The sequence below is a fragment of the Rhizophagus irregularis genome, chromosome 26 (assembly GCF_026210795.1).
Source record: "Rhizophagus irregularis chromosome 26, complete sequence".
NCBI classification, from domain to species: Eukaryota; Fungi; Glomeromycota; class Glomeromycetes; order Glomerales; family Glomeraceae; genus Rhizophagus; species Rhizophagus irregularis.
The window spans coordinates 2298565-2313778 of NC_089454.1; the positions used below are offsets into that span (position 1 = coordinate 2298565).

Genomic DNA, 15214 nt, shown 5'->3' on the forward strand with positions numbered 1-15214 from the left:
CGTGTAAATCGGTTCAATATACAGTATTATAGTATAATAGAACCATTTATCTCCTATTCATTTTTTTTACATCATAAGCATAATCGGAATTTAATTCCGAAACTTAAAAGTGTATATAAATATTCCTTCCATCATGCTTAAATTACCCTCGTTTTTTTGTAAAAAAAAATCATCACTATAATATTTAAATATGACCGCTAACGAAATTCCACTCATCAACGTACCTTATCCACCGGAATTGACTGTCGAAGAGATTTTAAGCCGTAGATCCGAGGATAAACTACGATCGAAAGCTCCAAATCAGTTTTTAATTTATAGGTTAGCGTACATAAAAGAACTCAGAAAAATGATCGGTGAAAACATCTCTATGACCAAAATATCGCGCCAGATAAGTTCTTCTTGGGCTAGAGAACCTCCTGAGATAAAGCAAGCTTATAAAAATCTCTCTGGCCTAGCAGAAAATCGGTTGAAGGAAATAAGACAAAATAATTCATTAGTAATTATACATGAAAATTTTTCCTCACCACTACCACCACCAATCAATAATAATATAATTGATGAGCCGACCTTCTTCTATCCTTATTCCGAATATTATTATAATAATTATTATTATTTTTATTAATTATGTTTCCTTTTTTCAATTCGATTATTATCATAACTTTTATTTAAATTTTTTCGTCTGCCGTTTTAGTAAATAAACATTTTTTACCTTTTTCATTTATTCGATATCGTTGATGAGCTGGAATTCCTTATTCTTTTTTCGACAAATATGCAATTATTCCGTTTTAATATTTTACTTTTTCGTTATTATTGATGAGTTGGATTTCTTTCGATTAATATCCCTGTTTCGCTTATTTGATGATATTAGACATTCCTTTCTTTTCTTTCGATTAATATCCCGGTTTAATATTTAATATTATAGTATCCCGGCCTAATACTCTTCTTTTTTCGCCTATTTGATAATATTAGTCATTCCTTTCTTTTCTTTCGACTAATACCCCGGTTTTATATTTAACTTTTTTTCGTAACTAAACTTTTATGCACTAAGTTTAAATAAGATTAAGTTCAAATTATTAGTTTTTTTTTTCAAAGTACAAAAAAATATATATATATACATACAGCATACAATTTTTTTTTCGTTTTTTTACATACGTTTTCGACTTTTTTCGTTACCGAAATTTACAGTTAAAATTCATAAACAAATTTTGTGATCAATAATTACTTTTATGAACAATTAAGAATCCAAATAAAAAAAAAAGCAAAATAAAATGATAAAATAATTTAAGTTTACTAAATACTATTATCTATTTGTTATGTGTATTCAGTGATAGGAAATAACTTCAAATTTTCTTAAGTCATAAATCAAAAAAAAAAAAATTACTGTACTTACTATATTGAATATAAATATTTGAGAAGTTTCAGAAGTTGCAAGTTTTCTGCAGGATGTACAAATATAATTGAGATCTATTGTGGTGAGCGTTAAATCAAGGTGACAAATCAGATTTTGATAAGATCTACATTTCTGTATTACCAAAATTCTCTTTTTTTAGAAAATATGTGATGTCAAAATTTTTGATTACAATTTCCTTTTATAGTAATAAAATTTAAATTGTAATACTGTAGTTCTTTCCTTTTATAAAATCGATCGAATTCACAATTTTCGGAATTTCAACACCGCCACGTATAGCACACCGTAATCAGTGGTCAGAGTCCAACGTGATTAAAACGTGACTACTGCGGTCACACTTTTTTTATTTGCTGTTATTTTTTATTTTATCACATGTCTGGGATGTGTTAATGGAAATAAATAGAACGATAAGGAATTGGCGGGAACAAACTTCATAAATTATTCATTGTATCAGTTAATTTTTACATTTAAAAGATCAAAGCCTAAACAATTATTTCATCAACATCTATATACGGCCATACTCCTTTCTTCTATATATATGTCGTACCTTCGTACCAGACCCCAAAAATAAGGTAACTCGAAATTATTATCAGATTTATGAATTTTCGGGTGTACTGTATAAAATATTTATAAATCACGTGATACCGGATCCCGCGTTTTTGCTGTTTATATTATCTGAGGGACTTTAAACTTTTTTATTGCCTTCCCAAAATTATTTTTTCACATCCCCTTAAATGTCACCGGTCACGTGGGATACAATTTTGAGTTTCAACGGTAAATTAAATCACTTCGTACCAAATAACTAAAGTCTTTATTTTGATTAGTTTAATGAAATTCGTATATTTTCACATCTTTTAAAATAAATGTTAATTTATATTTATGTATTTTTTTTTTTTTGATTGTACAATATAAGAAATATGAGAACTTTTTAATGCTTAAACTAATTATAAGCACATACTAAAAAATTTCTGCAAAAAAAAATTCCAAATTATTGCAGTAAGAGAAGATTCTCATGGAAAAGTATTATATCAATATTACCAAAATCATATTTATTTGATTATTTTATATGGGGGATAAGGTACTTAAAAATGAAATTACTAAATAGTCCGAATCCACTGTGCTTAAAATATAAAAAATACCTTCCTATAAGCTCGAATTTAGAATTATTTTTAATTTTCAAAAAATACTTAATTGGTAAATGTACATATAATCAATAATTATATATTTATATTTATAGACGTGATAGTGTCGATCTTATCCGGGTTAGTAATTAAAGTCTCCAATACTAATTTTCGCCCCAGTTCCTATTGGATCCGACATGGAATTAGCTCGGATTCCATATATTGACGGCAGAAGACATGGGACCGGATGATTATAAATGATTACAAATGATTACAAATCAAAAAATTCCAGTTGTTGGTCAATCGGACTCAGTTCATCAGCCAGAATCAAACGCGAAAATTAGTATAGACTTTATAATACAATTTTGATCACGTGACAAAACCTTAATTTCGGCAGTTTCCGTTTCAATAATGACTAATAAGTTTAATAAGTTAATAGGGCGGCAATTTTTAATACTTTCAACCTATACTTTATTGAATCAATGTAAAAAATTTAAATTGTTCAAAACCTTCTATATTCGTAAAAAAAATTATAAATCATAAATTATATAATTATTAATTGTTATTGTAATTATAATTGTATCTTATTATGGTAAAAATTCATTCATTATTCATTTTCATTAGGCTGAAATGAATATATTAAGAAAATAATCTTTTTTGTCAACAATCAATAATGAAAAATTTCAAAATTCGTTTCTCCGCGCCAATTGTTTTCCTGGTAATTCAAAGTAAAAAATTTCCAAGTCTAATTGTTCAAAGAGAGATGTAAAATTTAAAGATTATTTTATATGAAAACTATATAATTATATATATTACACATATCCTATTATGATAATGAAGAGGAAATATTTCACGTATATTGTGTCATCTTGCATTATTTAATTATTAACCATTTTAAGTTTCTCTTGAAAGGGTCTCTCCACAATAATCATGTCGACATTGTTCATGCGAACTACTGCAATTTTATCCGAAAAATAATAATGAGATGGTATGGTACAAATTTCAACAGGTCTGTCATATGAATAAATTTTGATTGGTTGATCGGAAAACAAGGTTTGAACTACGCCAATGCAAATAAAAAAATATGATTCATATGATAAAATAGTAAAAGTAAAAAAAAATAAAGTCGAAGATATTGATGATAACAAGATATGTGATATTATTATAACAAAAACAATAATTTATAAGAAACCAAATATATACAAAGCCCAAATAATGGGGTTAAAGTTCACATAAATATCATAAATTGAAAGTGTAATCCGTTACTCGTTCCACAATTTATTTTAATTTAGTAAATTATACGACTTAAAAAGTTCAATAAAAATTATTGATAACATTCCATTCGATTGTTACAGTGCAGAATGTGATTTATAAAATTACACCATTGCTTATTTTTTATCTACGTGTAAACCGGTTTAATATACTAGTATTATAGTGTAATAGAACCATTTATCTTTTATGTGATAAATTTTTGATGATTCAGTATTTTTATGTACAGTAAAATTAAAGTACGCAATTACTCAGTCACCATCACTATCGGTTATCAATTTATCAATTCATTTTTTTTTATATCATAAGCATGGTCGGAATTTAATTCCGAAACTTAAAAATGTATATAATTGACCCTTCCATCATGCTCAAACAACCCTTATTTTTTTGTAAAAAAAAATCACTATAATTTTTAAATATGAACGCTAACGAAATTCCACTCATCAATGTGCCTTATCCACCGGAATTAACGGTCGAAGAAATCTTAAGCCGTAGATCTGAGGAGAAACTACGGTTAAGAGCACCCAATCAGTTTTTCATTTATAGATTGGCGTACATAAAAGAACTCAGAAAAATAATCGGTGAAAACATCTCTATGACCAAAATTTCTCCCCAAATAAGTTCTTCTTGGGCTAGAGAACCTCCTGAGATAAAGCAAGCTTATAAAAATCTTTCTGACCTAGCAGAAAATCGGTTGAAGGAAATAAGACAAAATAATTCATTAGTAATTATATACGATAATAATTCCTCCCAACCACCACCACCTCCTAGTACTAATAATGATATAGTTGATGAATCGAATTTCTTTTATCCTTGTTACTATTACTTCGATTACTATTACGATTATTATTATTACTATGATCATTACAATGATTGTTATTATTTTTATTAAACTGCTTCGACTATTATAAACTATTATCCCAACTTTTTTTTATTTATTTGATATCGATGACGAGCTAGTATTCCTTATCTTATTTTTTTACTTTTATTAAAATTTTTTTAATCGTTTTAATATTTTTACCTATATCGTAACTGACATCCCGTATATGCATTTAATATAAACAAGATTTATTAGCTTTTTATAAGTGCAAAATATATACTGTATACAGTATATACAGCATACAAATTATACAAATATTTCTTCTACGTTTTTCGCCATTTGATCACAAATAAGATATGAATTTTAACTGTAAATTTTGATTTAAAATAAGCACTTTTAAGAATAATTAAGAATCTAAATAAAACAAGTAAAACAAAACGTTAAAGTAATTTAAGTTTACTCAAATACCCTTTTCTATTTGTTATATTTGTTATTTAATTAATTGTATATTCGGTTATTACTAATTAAGTAGGAAATGACTTTAAAATTTCCTATAGTATAACACTAAAGAATAATGAGTGGAGTCTGCATGTTACAAGCTCAATTTTATTAACCTTGGAGCCAAGGATAAATGAGAAAGGAAGAATGTAGAAAGATAAAGAAGGCGAGAATACAGAAAATGTAGAAAAAGTAAATACGTCGTCTTCAGAAAGAGAGCTTATGGAAATCAATTTGAACGATGAGAAAGTGTCGGAAGAATTCACAGTTAATAAATGTAGGAAAGGTTTGATTGATGACCGTCAAGTCAGTTTCTATCTCTATAATGCTGCCGTCTTCGCAAAATACATCAGCAAAGTATGCGATTAAAAAATTTAAAGATCATTAAAAAAGTACGTTATTGATTATCTGTTATAGTCTCATTTTCGATATCGTATTTATATAATTATTAATTCTCAAAAAATTTTATCCGTTATTTCTGTAAAAACTTCGTAAAAATGAATAAAATGAACCCTTCACGGATCAATTCACGGAAAATATAAATAATTCGATAAATACTGTGGTATAAGGTAATTAATTCCAGAATTATGAGCCTTTTACGGAAAAAAAGATGGAATATAAAAAACGGATTGACTTTTTTTTGTGTAGGGTACTATATATAAAGGAATATACGACGCCTAAACTAGTAGAAAAAATTATTAAAGACATGCGCAAGGAAAGTCAAGCATCGAAAAGTACGTCTTTGGAACAGCGGGTCTCGGATAACAGTAGCTTGATCGTTGACAACTACAAATCTTGAGAAACATGTATCAGAAACGAACCGTCAAAAGAAGAGATCACCGGAAGAAATTAAGAGATTCAACGAACTTAATACAAAGTACCAAAACATATACAGGGATTTGATAGCGTAAGAAAGTCAAACAAAGGAGGTTATATCAGTGTTGGCACTTGGCCGTTTGGCCGGGGTTGGCCATTTGGCCGTTTGGCCAGTTTGGCCGGCCAAACTGGCCAAAAAAACCTTTGGCCGCGGCCAAATGCCAATACAGCCTTAATTAAGTATTAGTATTTTGTTATTTGGCCAAAATTTGGCCATTTTGCCCGGTCAAACTGGCCAAAAAAAATCTTGGCCGCGGCCAAATGCCAACACTGAATTATATACTAAGGATTGTTTTTGATAACATATAGCTATGACAATTAAAACTCGCAATAGTATATAGCTTTAAACCATTTATTTGGTTTAATTCTGTTTCTATATGATCATGTATTATTTTATAATAATTATTCGATAAGAAACGCGTTTAATAATAAAAAATTTTCTTATGGTCTAAATCAAAAAAAAAAAAATGCTGTGCTTATACTGAATAGCTTGTATTCATAATGAAAATAAGTTAATACCGTCTCTTATTTTGCTGCGTTGAGCGACCTGGTCATGTGAAAATATCTTGGTCATGTGATGCCATTTTTTTTTTTCAATATTCATTTTTTTTCTTGGGCAAAAATTTGTCAATCTTCTAAAATCAGCCAAATAATGAATTTTCCGGTTTCTTGGGTCAATTTTTTGATTTTTTTTTTTTTACTAAAAATTAATACTTCATTTATTAGACTCCGAATTTTTTATGTTGCTCATGGTATGTGCGTTTCAATAGTTTCATGCACAATTTTTTTGTGCGAGCGGGAATTCCAAATTTGTGATTGGGGAATGATAATCCGAAATTAATTATCTATAATTGGTTTTTTTGAAAATCGATTTCATGTGCTTTCAACATGATACTTGCATGATTTGATAAAATATAATAACTTATATGAAAAATAAGAAGGGAATTATTATAGTAATATTATTCTTAATTTACATTTTTTGAAAGGCTTTAAAAATATTTCTTTAAGACCTTTAAAACCTATATTTGTAAATATAATAAAGAAAAAAATAAAACCCCCAAACAGAACAAACGTGATAATTTTCGTTGTTATTTGTATAATCATACATCGTATAGTTTCATTATATTAATTACTTATTATTACGGATAAATCATTTATCATTCATTTCTTTGTATTTATATAAGATACAATTTGTTTTATCAATTTAAAATCACCAGTACACTGACAACAAAAAATTTGAAAATTTGATCCTTTGCGCAAAACTGTTTTCCTGATCCAAAGTGAACAATTTTCAAGTTTAATTATATAAAAAATTAATATATAATTTTAATATTGTTGACAAATTAGATTTCTGCGCTAATGCGTTTTCGAACATGAAATAATAATATATTTGGAAATTTCTGATTGAAGGATCGGCTAAGATTAATTTTTAAGGAAAAGAAAACATTTAAAACATTTTACGCATCTTGCATCATCCAATATTATTTACACATTATTTAAATATTATTTAAATATTTATTATTTTAAGAACCGACCTTATAACGGTAATTAGCGTTAATTCGATCGGCAGTGCCACCCATTTGAAAATATTAATTTTCAGAAAAATGATCACGTGTCTGAGTTTCATCGGAATAAAAACTTCATTTATCAGAGTTATTTTTTATAGGGCTGATGCAAATAAGCCTAGTAATCCCTTTTCATTAATAATTTAGTTGTTATATAAAATAAGATTGGTTGATCGAAATTAAGATAGAAATGCGTCAATTAAAATGTATTAATGAAACAGCATTAAACAAAGGAGATTATGATAGTATTATCCTTAATCTACACTTTATTGTATATATATGAAAGACTTTAAATTATTCCTCAAAACCTTTAAAACCCTATATTCGCAAAAAAAACAAAGCGAAAATATCCTGAATGTTCGTAAAGAGAACAAGCGTCATAAATTATAATGATTTCATTATTAATTATTCATATTTGTATAGTAATATATCGTATATTTTTATTATATTCATATATTATTACGAATAATTCATTTATTTGTATTATATGAAACAATTTATTATATCAATTCAAGATCGCTACTAGTACACTGGCAACGAAAATTTTGAAAATTGGTTCCTTTGCGCAAAAATTATTTTCTTGATTCAAAATGAAAATTTTCAAGTTTAATTATATAAAAAATGTAATATATAATTTGGAATATTTATTTACTTATTAAATTTAGTGCTAATGCGTTGAAAGTCATGTTACATAAAATAAAAATATATTTGGAAGTAAATGATTGAAGGATCTTCCTAAGATTAGCGCATCTTGCATCTTCCAATATTATTTAAATATTATTTGATAACCATTTTAAGAACCGAGTAGAACCACCTTCGCTTTGAAGCGAAAATAATTATCGGCAACTATTGTATGCGTTAATTCGATTGGTTAACGAAAAATAAATAATAAATGATGTAAATAAGTCTAGTAAGTCCTTCACATCAATAAGAACTGTGTTAATGAAACAGCATTAGTAAAAAAAAATAAAGTGAAAGATATTCCGATAACTGTACATGTGCTACCAATTGTAACTATGAATATTAACCCTTTGAAATAATACCATATTATGAAATTAAAAGTGTAACGTTTAAATTTTGAATAGTCACATCTTAAAATCATCCCTTGATATATTTCATTAAAATTAAAAAGGTATATACTGTATAATTATAATTAACAGTTATATTATTAAATCTCTTGTTATTATTATTTATTAATCTCGCTAAAAATAAGTGATATAAGTTTTATTATTTTTTATATAATAAACCGTTTAAACAGGTGAAAAATGATAAATTTACAAATTCACAACTTTATGAATGACACCGTTAAACGGAAAAATAGATTGATATTCAGATAATCTTTAATCTTTAATCTTTCATCTCCCTCTAATTCTGGTTTAGCTTTATTAAAAAAAGTTTTAAATGGTTAACTGATTTAATTAATTCATTTTATATACAAGATATTTAAAAAATTGTTGGTGTAATGAATAATATAATATGTGACTTGAGAATTGTGCAACAAAAAATTTGTCACATAAACCATCCATTAATTTAGTAATTTTACATTTACATTATAAGCATAGTCGGAATCGGTTTCCGAAATATTTAAGAATGTATATAAATAATCATTCCCATCTTAACAGCCAAGAAAAAGTCATTCCTATAATTTTTTAAAAAATGAGTATCAACGAAATTCCACTCATCAACGTACCTTACCCCCCAGAATTGACGGTAGAAGAGATCTTAAGTCGTAGATCCGAGGAGAAACTGGGGTCAAAAGCTCCAAATAGATTTTTTATTTATAGGGTGGCGTATATAAAAGAACTTAGGAAAAGGATCAGTAACAATATTTCTATGACCAGAATATCGCCATATATAAGTTTATCTTGGTCAAAAGAGCCTTCTGAAGTAAAAGAAGCTTATAAAAGACTTTCTGAACTGGCAGAAAATAGGTTGAAGGAAATGAGACAAAGGGATACTACTCCAATATTTATTCATGAAAACTTTTCGCCCCCATCACCACCACCTAGTCAACCTAACAATGATATCATAACTAACAATAATATCATACCTAACGATAATATCATAGTTGATGAACCGTTATTCTTTTATACTTACTTCGACTATTATTACGATTATTATTACTATGATTATAACAATAATTGTTATTACTTCTATTAGCATTTTTCTATTATCCGTTTTAATAATTAAATCTTTTTTATCTTTTCGTCTACCATCACTATTTTATATCGAATATTATTCTCATTATTTATTACGATTATTATTATTTTTCGACTATTTATATTCCCATTATTTATAAGTATTTATTATGATTATTATTATTTTTACTATTATTTATTACGAATTACGATTATCATCCCATTATTTATTTCGATTATTATTCTATTATTCATTACGATTATTATTCCATTATTTATTTCGATTATTACTATTATTCCCGATTATTATTATTATTCCCATTATTTATTACGATCATGAGATGCGTTCCAAACTTATCGATTGGGAACGCTTATCGATTGGGAGTACGATCATTATTAATATTGCAATAATTAATATTATCATTAACATTTTTATTAGTCGTTTCAATAATTTAAGTTTTTTTTTTTTACTTTTACGAAGTTTTAACTATGCGTTTAATTAAGAAAAGGGATTTATTAAAGTATAAATGTATATAAATAAGAAAACTAAAGGCAATTATAAGAAAGAAACATATTTTTTAGGTAAAATTTTTAAGGAATTTATTACTCTAAGTCAAAGGCAAAATAAAACGAAAAAATTTATGGCTACTATTTCTTACATGAAATGTAATTTTATATATTGCGAAATACTATTTATTGAAAGAAATAGTATTAATATTGAGTGATCATACAATTAACTACGCATTTTTTCAGAGCTGGAATTACATAATTCCGTCTGATGTTATTAAAGATCCAATGAAGTGATTAGGTTGCTAAAAAATAAAATTCACTGTGTATAAAAAATAACGAAAATGAGGAGAACAATAAAATAATTTCTTTTAACTACGCCAAAGGATATTATTTCATTTTTAATTTTGTCTATATTTATCGGTTAAAGATTTTAAAATATCAATGCCTGAAAGAGTGCGACAAGCTAAGCCTCCTTGTTACATAGCACTTTTCAGTTTCCTTTAAAAATAAAGTTTTTAATAGATGTATCTTTAACTGATCTAGGAACTTACTTGGAGTTCGGAAGGACCGCCGAAGGAGATTTTAATACTTGTTTTTTGAACTCAGTATATTATATCGTCTTTGCCGATCATTTCCAGGGCGAAAAAAAGTTTTTATCAAGCAAGTAAATTGGTATTCATAACTGCCTTTGTCACACTAAGTAAACTTGCAGAGCAGCCAAAATTATATTTACTTAGACGGTATAATACATATTAAGAACATTTCTTCTTTTTGCGATTCTCTACTGTGCCACAATGAGAGGCTTAAAATGATCTTCCCCCAGCAAATTTTTCTTCCTATGTGGCGCAGTGTTCAGCAAATGACTTGAAATGACCAAATGATTCAAATGACAAATGACCTTGGTCATTTGAATGTAATTTTGGCAATTTTTGCCTACATTACATTCATTATTTTTTAATTATAGTCACATGATTATTTATGTGATAAATATTAGCCAATCAAAATCAAATGATTGAAATGACTAAATGATTATGAATAATTTCATAAATCATTTAAATGGTCAAATGACCAGGTCATTTCCGAACACTGATTGTGGCGCGATCAGCCTTATTAATTGATTTGTTTATTATTTACCGTTTACAACAAAATTCTCTCCTTTTTTCTCTTTCCATGTCGAAATAATTTTTTAAAAAAACTATGGAATATTGTTATACTGTATATGTAAGTGCTCTTTTCTCTAATAAATAAACGCGTTTCAAAATTGTGCTACCCCACCATAGATCATCTGATAAAATATTATTAGATTACAGGACGATTATCAGACAAAATCGGACAATATTCGTCCTGTAATTATTTATAATCATTCAGTGATCACAACGTACACAGAATTCTGAAAACTGCGACAATTTTAACATTTTAGTTAAATGAAACAAGTTTTAAAATATATTTTTTCAAATTTATAGTGTAATTTCAATACTTTAGTTAAATGAAATAGGTCTAGGAGGCTCAAGTAAGGTTCTTCAGCATATATGAGATTACTCAAATATTAATTTTTATCAAAATGCTTAAATATTCTCAAAGGTATGGATATTTTTATATAAAATTACTGTGCCGCGCGCAGCTGAATTTTTCACTTTATGGCGTAATTTTGATATCAGTTTCAATTTTTACTAATATTTTTTAAATAGTTATTTTTTATTGAGTAAATTTATGTCTAGTCCACATGTATGATGCTTAGATCTCGCTTTTATCCCATAAAAGGAAATTGTTTATGCCGATCAGTTAATTCTGGCCAGAGTTAAATACGTCACGTGATTAACAAAAAAAAAGTTTTGTCAAATAAGTCAAAAATGACATTCAAAACCATCTTTGATGCTATGCTTTAAGTAAACTTTCAGAGAAGATAAAATACATATAATGTATATCTTTTAAAAATGTTTGTATATTAAGAATTTCTTTTTTACAATTTTTTTTAGATTTATTAAAGCATCACACCGGGCGAGATACATATTTATCCTTTTTTATTAACATTTTTTTTTTTTAAGATACAATCAAAATTTAGACGACGTGAAGAAAATTTGTTAGTGATGAATTGTTGTTTTATGAAAAGTTCTTTGCTCATTATTGTTTTTGTCACGTCAGAATCAACCATCGCTATTGTTATGGTTGGATTTTTATAACCTTCGGCCTGTACTATGATTCCAAGATTTGTGATGTTAAATCCTCTATGGGTGATGTGCTTCTCCTTCGCACATCACTGTCATCCGACTGCTGTGTCATTAGAAGTGATAGTTAAACAATTTTCTGAATTTATAAAATTATTAAATATACATTGTCTAAATTATATGATAATGAAAAAATATAAAAATTGTTAGATACTCCTGGGGCCGAAACTTCTCAATAGCGACCTACTTGTTTTGATGGCTTACCCGGTTCGCACCTGGTGACCTCCTCGTCTACCCTTTTGACATCTGTCGGTCGGGGTTGGCGATTCATATTTCGTCGCATTTGGCCATCTTGTAAGTATCCTTGTTCGGCACATCTATCACAACATGATGTCCTTATTAGACATAAAGATGTTCTATTTAATCTGCTTACGATTCATCTTTCATTTTTGATCTCGCTCGGCGTATTAATAGCAACCTCTTATTTTTGATTCCTAAGACTGGCAACAACCTCACGTTATCTAATGATCATCCCTTGTTTCAAGCTATTTTACACTTATATCAGTAAAAAATCAACTCGTTCAAAACTTTTATTGTCCTTGTCAAAATTTCATCGACGATCTTAATACAATAATTTGGAAATCAAGTCAAAAAATGGGCCAAGGTATTACCAAGAAGAAAAAGAAATTATATTATCGCTTGAAGAACAACTATCTCATTCTCAAATCTCAATTAAAATGTAAAAATAAGTCAATCTGATGTCACAATTTTAAGCTAATCCGTTTGAACTCCAATCCCGTCATAACCAGGATTGGATGTGTCCAGTTATCATATTGAATAGAATTAGTTATTTAAACCAAAATTTCTTTTACCTTTTTTTCCCCAATATTAGAGAAATTTATTTATTTTAAACTAGTGGAAAAGAAAAGTGTAAAAATGATTTTTTTTTTGTTTATTTTTATTTATTTTTTATTACTGTAAAAAAACGATCTTTCATTTTTAAAGAAAAGTTTTAAGTATTACCGTCTACCGGACTAGGGATGAATAGAATCGAGATAACAAGTAAGAACGCTACTTTTGAAGCCAAAGTCTCACAATTTGCAACTATACTGTACGGAAAAAAAACTATACTGTATAGATTATACTATACAACATCGGAGGTTTTGAAAGAAATAGAAATTAACATTGATTTACAAGTGGTAAAATCTAAAAAAATACAAGTACTTTAGTAATAATAATTTGTCTTGTCCTCTTTATTCTTTAATTATTGAATAGTGATTTTATTACCACGTCATTTTCGTAATTGCAACACACGATTTCCGTATAATCATGATGGTCGAGGTCGATACTCTAATTTTTCGCATTAGTTTGTTCAATGTATAAAAAAAAAGAGAGATCAAATGACAAATTAAATACAAGAAAAACTATAAAAAAAAAGATTGTTTATTGGAGAATTTTATACTTTAATGTTTAACGATTGTTTTTATATGAATCCTTTTACAACAATATTCAAAAGTATAAGTTGATTAGATGAAAATTTATTATTTACTGTAGCATGTTTTCGATTTTTGTGTTTATTTTATTTATCACTAAAGTTAAATTTCAATTACTAGAAAATTTTTTGTAAACATTATTAGCGTTTGTTTCAAAGACATGATTTATTAATATTGTTATAACTGAAGCGTGAATTAAATATATTTTATCTCAATAATTATTATTAACAATAGGTGGATTTCTTTGACATACTATTTTATTACTATTATTGATTTATTATACTGTTTTATGCTTACTAAAGCTAAAATACTAAATACCATAATTACTTTTTAGTTAACGTCTACTAAAGCATTTTTCGATTCGCTTGAAGGATAACGCTTTTTACGTTTGATTGATTAAAATTCTTCATGCTTTTAATATACATTGGTGCATGAAGAATCTTTTTCAAAAAATTGTGATCAACGTGGAGTAACATATATTTGTAAGTATTTTACCCTTATCCTAAGACCCACTTTTCTCAAATTGACTCGAACTACTCAACATAAACATATTATAAATCATTTTAACATTGGAATAAAATAAATTTGATCAATTACAAACTGATTTTTATTATGTAAAAAAAAAAAGTTTACATACTAATTCTATAATCAGTGTTGAAAAAATTATATATAATATATAAAATATATAAATATCTTATTTATCAAAATATAAAATAATGAAAAATATATTATACTGAATTATTTCAGATTCATTGCCAATTTTGCATCGTGTGCTGTAATAATAATTCCTCTACTGCAATATTATCACTAAATTCGTTATTCTCCACATCCTGAATAAACAAGTCTTCTACTGCCATTTCATCACTGACTTTATTATTATCATTATCACTGACTTCATTATTAATATTCTTTGAAAGACCTGTTGTAAAAGAATTAAGCTCCCGAGCTTTATAAATAGCTTGAGGATGAGTAGTTGATTGCACATAATCTAACCTTCTACAGATTTCTGCTTCTTTAAATTGTTTTTCAATTTCGTAGTGACTTTCGTCTTGAAATTCATATTGTTGACTACATGAATCCTCAAATAGTGAAATTACTTCTTTAATTTCAGATATACTTGGTCTATTAGCTGGATTTGAATCCCAACATCTTTTCATCAATTCAATATAACATTTTGGTACTTCTGATTCATTAAATTCAGGTCTAATTCCATTACATATCTTCAATGCTAAATTCTCATCATGTGCACAATTGTCAAAAGGCTTTCTTCCACCAGTTGCTATAAAATACATAATCATACCAAGACTATATATATCTGATGCTTGAGTATAAGGATTTCCTTCTAATCTTT

General features: G+C 27.2%; 3 protein-coding genes across 3 annotated transcripts; all 3 read left to right on the forward strand.

The window, feature by feature from the left end:
- Positions 1-190: 190 nt before the first annotated feature.
- OCT59_017694 (uncharacterized protein) lies at positions 191-622 on the forward strand (the record flags this gene model as incomplete). The annotated part of the gene is made up of 1 exon (XM_025331619.2): positions 191-622. The coding sequence occupies one exon, from the start codon at positions 191-193 to the stop codon at positions 620-622; it is 432 nt and encodes a 143-aa protein (XP_025184816.1).
- Positions 623-4216: 3594 nt separating this feature from the next.
- Positions 4217-4690, forward strand: OCT59_017695 (uncharacterized protein; the record flags this gene model as incomplete). Its single annotated transcript, XM_025330097.1, has 1 exon — positions 4217-4690. The coding sequence occupies one exon, from the start codon at positions 4217-4219 to the stop codon at positions 4688-4690; it is 474 nt and encodes a 157-aa protein (XP_025184817.1).
- A 4523-nt stretch (positions 4691-9213) lies between these two features.
- On the forward strand, positions 9214-9717 carry OCT59_017696 (uncharacterized protein; the record flags this gene model as incomplete). The annotated part of the gene is made up of 1 exon (XM_025324709.1): positions 9214-9717. The coding sequence occupies one exon, from the start codon at positions 9214-9216 to the stop codon at positions 9715-9717; it is 504 nt and encodes a 167-aa protein (XP_025184818.1).
- Between the last annotated feature and the right edge of the window lie 5497 nt (positions 9718-15214).